This window comes from Salvelinus namaycush, chromosome 34 (assembly GCF_016432855.1).
Source record: "Salvelinus namaycush isolate Seneca chromosome 34, SaNama_1.0, whole genome shotgun sequence".
Classification (NCBI taxonomy): domain Eukaryota; kingdom Metazoa; phylum Chordata; class Actinopteri; order Salmoniformes; family Salmonidae; genus Salvelinus; species Salvelinus namaycush.
This window is the reverse complement of record NC_052340.1, coordinates 24,802,058-24,807,739: the sequence shown is the minus strand read 5'-3', so window position 1 is coordinate 24,807,739 and position 5,682 is coordinate 24,802,058. Positions and strand designations below refer to the sequence as shown.

Here is a 5,682-nt window from a genome sequence, read left to right as displayed (position 1 = left end):
TCTATTCCCGAAGTACTTTTGAGCTGTGTGTGAAGTGTCATCCTAATCTCTGAACATACCTTTCTATTATCATGCATATTAACAATAAAACATTGCCATAAAAGCCATGCTGAAAGGGACATTTAAAAGACTAAATAAAAATGATATCCTGTTGATCAAATAATCTTGGGTCCTGTATGACTGGAATATGTTAGGCACAGTCCAATGAATTGATCAAACAAAAAATAATATTTTAAAATCACATTTAAGTAAATATATAAACAATACATTTTTATTTTTACTCCAATCAGTTGTTGAATAGTTAATGTGCACTACTTAAGGTCAAGCCTACAGTACAATTATAAATATTCATAGTTTGTAATAGTCATCTTTATTCAGAAATTATCTAATGATCACTAACACAACGGTGCTGCACTATATTTATACCCTGTACTAATTATTTTCTCTACCCTGTCAAAAAGTGTGATGGCAGTGCCAATTTATCTCTGTTGTGAAATCTTTGATAAAGATCAGGGTTTGTGTTGCAGTCTGTCAGTCATGCTAGTGAGCCAGAGCAGGGAGAGCATGGACCCGTCTCTCCACTTCATTGCAATACTTCTCTGGAAGTCCAGCAGCCCTACAAGTAAAATGAACAAACATGAATTACAAAACTAAACCTGACCATCCCCCCAAAAACACCTGGTTTACACACAGTGCTGTTGCTTTCACGTAATATTCTCTCAGTTCCCCTCAATTCTACGTACCACTTTGTCCCTTTACATAGTTAGTCCCCACCCAGTCCCTGTACATAGTTAGTCCCCACCCAGTCCCTGTACATAGTTAGTCCCCACCCAGTCCCTGTACATAGTTAGTCCCCACCCAGTCCCTGTACATAGTTAGTCCCCACCCAGTCCCTGTACATAGTTAGTCTCTATCCAGTCCCTGTACATAGTTAGTCCCCACCCAGTCCCTGTACATAGTTAGTCCCCACCCAGTCCCTGTACATAGTTAGTCTCTACCCAGTCCCTGTACATAGTTAGTCTCTACCCAGTCCCTGTACATAGTTAGTCCCCACCCAGTCCCTGTACATAGTTAGTCCCCACCCAGTCCCTTTACATAGTTAGTCTCTATCCAGTCCCTGTACATAGTTAGTCCCCACCCAGTCCCTGTACATAGTTAGTCTCTACCCAGTCCCTGTACATAGTTAGTCCCCACCCAGTCCCTGTACATAGTTAGTCCCCACCCAGTCCCTTTACATAGTTAGTCTCTATCCAGTCCCTGTACATAGTTAGTCTCTATCCAGTCCCTGTACATAGTTAGTCTCTACCCAGTCCCTGTACATAGTTAGTCCCCACCCAGTCCCTTTACATAGTTAGTCTCTATCCAGTCCCTGTACATAGTTAGTCCCCACCCAGTCCCTGTACATAGTTAGTCCCCACCCAGTCCCTGTACATAGTTAGTCCCCACCCAGTCCCTGTACATAGTTAGTCCCCACCCAGTCCCTGTACATAGTTAGTCTCTATCCAGTCCCTGTACATAGTTAGTCCCCACCCAGTCCCTGTACATAGTTAGTCTCTATCCAGTCCCTGTACTTACTTGAGCTCCCTGAGCTTCTTCTCCTTGATCTCATCAAGGCGGATGCGGCGATGGCGGGCCTCCTCGTCCAGCCGGTCTCCCTCTTTGTAGACCTCCCTGCGCAGGGCGATGGCCTGCATCTCCCGCTCCCTCACCTGCTGGCGCACCCCGTCAGCGTGACGCAACACCTTGATCCTGTGTTTCTCCTCCTTGTCCTTCTCCTTACAGATGGATACCTGCTGGGCCCTGGGGTGAGAGAAAAACTGGCTGTAAAACGCAACTGCTAATACAGAGACCTTTACTAACATTTGAAAGCCTGGTTGTCCAAGGCATAGCATAGTGTTATGCTTTGATTTATGAAACCGCCTGTAATACAAGTACAGTTATCGGGTTAGTACAGTAGTAACTACCCACTGGGCACAGATCAATTCAACATTTATTCCACGTTGGTTCAACGTAATTGCATTGATATGACGTGGAAACAACGTTGATTCAACCAGTGTATGCTCAGTGGGTACATTTACATTGTGTCGGTGTACCTCAAAAACCTGTCAAACTCAGCCCTCTCTCGCCCAGCCTCGATGGATAGGAGGTGCTCCTTATGTGTGACCTGCTCCAAGCGAGCTGCCTTCAACCTCTCCTCAACATCCGCCTTCTTTTTGAGCTGCTCCTTCTCTTTTCTCCTCCAATCCCTCTCTGCTCCCTCCTGGTTCCTCCTGGCTCGAAGCTCATCCTTACAGTCATACACAAAACCACTGTAACCATTCCTCCATACCTTTTATGATCAATTACGACAACAACAGGTCAGTGTGAGCCACTGTAAAACAAATGGAACTTTGGTGCTGCTCACCTGCTCTGCCTTGTGGTCTTTTTCTCTCTCCTGTAGGGCTCGCAGTCTGGCCACGTCCTTCTCCTTCTCTCTCTTGATGCGTCTCTGTTCAGCCTCGTACTCAGCCTCCCGCTCCTGTAGGGGTCACACAAAAGTATATTTGGCTGCGTTAACACAGGCATTCTAATTCAGATTTCCCCCCCCCCCAATTATTGATAAAAGAACTGATCTGATTGCTCAAAATACCAATTTGTGGAAAAATATCAGACTTAGGCTGCCAGTGTAAACGCAGTCTTAGACACCTTTTTTGCCCTTTTGCTTTCTGACCCAAAACAAGAAGGCCAAAGACCTATAATAAATTCCATAATGGAGTAACTCTTACCATTTTCTTGTGGGTGTACTCCATAGCCCGGAGGTCGGCCAGTCTCTCCTCCTCTTTGTTGCGCTCCTTGGCCAGCAGGCTGTCCTCGTTGATACGGAGGATCTCCTGCTGCAGACGCTGCTGCTCCTCCTCCTTCCTCTCCAGAGCCTGGGAGACACACCACACCATTCTGTTGTTCATTATTCCTTATGCCTAACTGCATTACGATTCATTCATTAATGATATTCATTAGTTGCAAGAGTACAAACAGATCTGGGACCAGGCTAATTCATGAGGAATTTCAAAACTGAAATTCAAAGTGGTAATACATTACCCTGGCGATAAGACTGTTGTACTGCACAAGGAGACTTGTCTCTAACTAATAATACCTCCAGCTCCTCCATCTGCATCTTCTCCAGGTTCTCCAGCATCTGCTGGCCCTCCTGCTCCTTCATCTCATTCTGCAGCATCCTGTCCTCCAGACGCTCCTCAATCTGGTTTATAATCAGCTGCTTTCCCCTATAGACACACACATGGAAGACAGCTGAGGCATTACAGTTTGGAAGAGATGTAGTGTATTTGCTTTTAAATAGGCCAGTGTGTGTGTGTATGTGTCCTCACTGGATCCTCTGGTGTTTGCGCAGCTCGTCGATTTGCTCCTGGGCCTCCAGGGCTCTCCTGCGGTCCACCTCCATCATGGCATCCAGCCGCCTCTCCTCCTCCTGTAGCTCAGCCAGGATCTGCTGCCTCTCCAGGATCTGGGCATCCCTCACCGCGTGACACCGGGCACCCAGGATCAACTGGCCACAACAAAAGGGTACCATGCACAACACACACAAGGACACGGAAATGGAAGAGTCTGGACAGGGCATGGGTAGAATAACTGGGGAAAAGTGTGATATTGCAGTGATGTTGGGACTGAAGTTGAGATAAAACAAATAACAAAGAGTAGTGAAGTAAAGAGAAAGAGTGAGCAAAACAGTTGATTCTCTTGCTGTACCTCATTGAGTTTCTTGACCTCGTCCTCCTGCTCCATCCTCATGGCGTTGGCCCTCTCCAGCAGGTACTGAGCTCTTTCCTTGGCCTCGGCCTCCAGTTCACTTAGGCCCTGGTTCTTTTGACGAGATAGGTCAGCCTGGCGGATATGGGCCTTCCTATCCTCAGCAGCATCCTGGTCAAGAAAAACAGCAACATTGAAACAGTGCAAAGGTTAGTTTGGGTGGGACCCTGTACTGCCAGTTAGTCACCCAGCTTTCATGTGGTAAAGGTTGCTTACAAATTCATCAGGTACATTTGTCCTTCCTCACCATAGCTGCTTCTCTCTCCCTCCTCTGGGATTCCAACGTGAACTCCCGCTCCTCCTTGGTTGAAACCAGAGAAGCTGTTGCTATCCGCTCGATATCAGTTGGGCGGAGGATGACAGACAACCCAGACGGATCCTTACTTGGGATCCTGGCAAAATGACAGCATGATTTGTTTTTATTTTGTAATTCACCACCACTTGTAAAATGTGTTTGTGGGATATGTTTATTGGTGCAATGTAGGTTTATGGAACTGGATGGCATTCTCTTTTATAATGAGTAAACAGAATAAACAATGCCAAGTGTAGTACTGTTATGTTCACAAAGCATTAGACTTGATGATCACATCAAGTAACCGAATGAGAAGTTGAGGTATTGACTGATACTTGCTTCAGGTCTCGAATGAGGTCCTTTGTGATGATGCGAACTGTCTCTAGTTTCTGAGTCTTCTGACTTGGAGCAGTCCTGGACTGGCCCCTGGGTCCAAACCGGGCACCCCTCTCAGTGTCCTTGACATTGCAGGCTGACAGAGCCTTGAGTAAGAAAATCCAACATACATTTACACCAATTCTCTATCTCACTCACTCACTCACACACACACACATACACACACACACACACACACACACACACACACACACACACACATAGATAGATACATACACACACAGACCTTGCACAGTTCAACTGTCACATCTTATTGCTATGTGTTTATCCAATGCAGATCAAAGAAATGGCTGACATATGGCCCACCTGTTTTTGGGTTCCAAAGAGGCTCTCATCCACATGAGAGGTGAGTGCACGGGTGCGATAGCGACGTGGACCGGAGCTACCAAAGAGCCTAGATGAAGACCCTATACACTGTGGCTGCGACAAAGTCAACAGTGTTGGTACTGGTAGAGTTATACAGTAATTGAAAGTGTGTACAGACCAGCAAATAATTATGACTTTCATGAATGTCATTTTTATGTCAAGCAAGATTGTGGGCCTGTCTCTGATTCTACTTACCATGATGATCGTCAAAAATAGTCCACTATCATCAACCAAAATAAATAACAGCTAAAATATTGACAGGAAAGTCACCATTATAATAACACAACGAATATCCAAGGTTAGGAAGCACCAAGTCAGCTATTTTTCGTTCTTAATTATGGGAGAAGTGCTTGGCATATCCCTGAAAATTAGATGTTTTGTTGTTGTGTATCCATGGAAACCCTGATCTTAAAACGGAAGAGTCCACGTGTCCTCTGTGCCCGCCCTCTTGACACAGCCAGATGAATCATCTATTGTCTTTTTCTATTAAGGTGAATCAGAGGTGCTTTGATACAATGTGATACAATGTTTGGTTTCAGTGCATGCATGCAGCATGTTCGATATAATATACAAAATGTGCAATGCATGTTGCTGTATGGTGGAGGTGGTACATCACACTTTGTGCTCACTAAGTGCCACCAAAGTACCTAATCTCTACAAACGAGACAACCCAGCAACTATGTAACACACCGTCATGATGACACATCATAGTTCATGGCATTTTCGATAGAAAGTTCATGTTTGTGGTAGCGTGGTCATTGACTTGAATATCAGGCTTGGTGTACAGAGATTGAAAGAAATAGCCCACTGGCCACAGACGTCAG

The 5,682-nt window shown here is 45.4% G+C and overlaps 1 protein-coding gene across 1 annotated transcript; it reads right to left on the bottom strand.

Annotated features, from left to right (window-relative positions):
• Positions 1-415: 415 nt before the first annotated feature.
• Positions 416-5,141, bottom strand: cfap45 (cilia and flagella associated protein 45). Its single transcript, XM_038974390.1, has 12 exons — positions 5,054-5,141; positions 4,799-4,912; positions 4,436-4,578; positions 4,052-4,196; positions 3,745-3,915; positions 3,366-3,544; positions 3,134-3,263; positions 2,766-2,912; positions 2,405-2,518; positions 2,094-2,287; positions 1,576-1,800; positions 416-616 (listed from the first exon to the last, which is right to left on the bottom strand). The coding sequence occupies exons 1-12, from the start codon at positions 5,054-5,056 to the stop codon at positions 541-543; spliced, it is 1,641 nt and encodes a 546-aa protein (XP_038830318.1). The 5' UTR covers positions 5,057-5,141; the 3' UTR covers positions 416-540.
• Between the last annotated feature and the right edge of the window lie 541 nt (positions 5,142-5,682).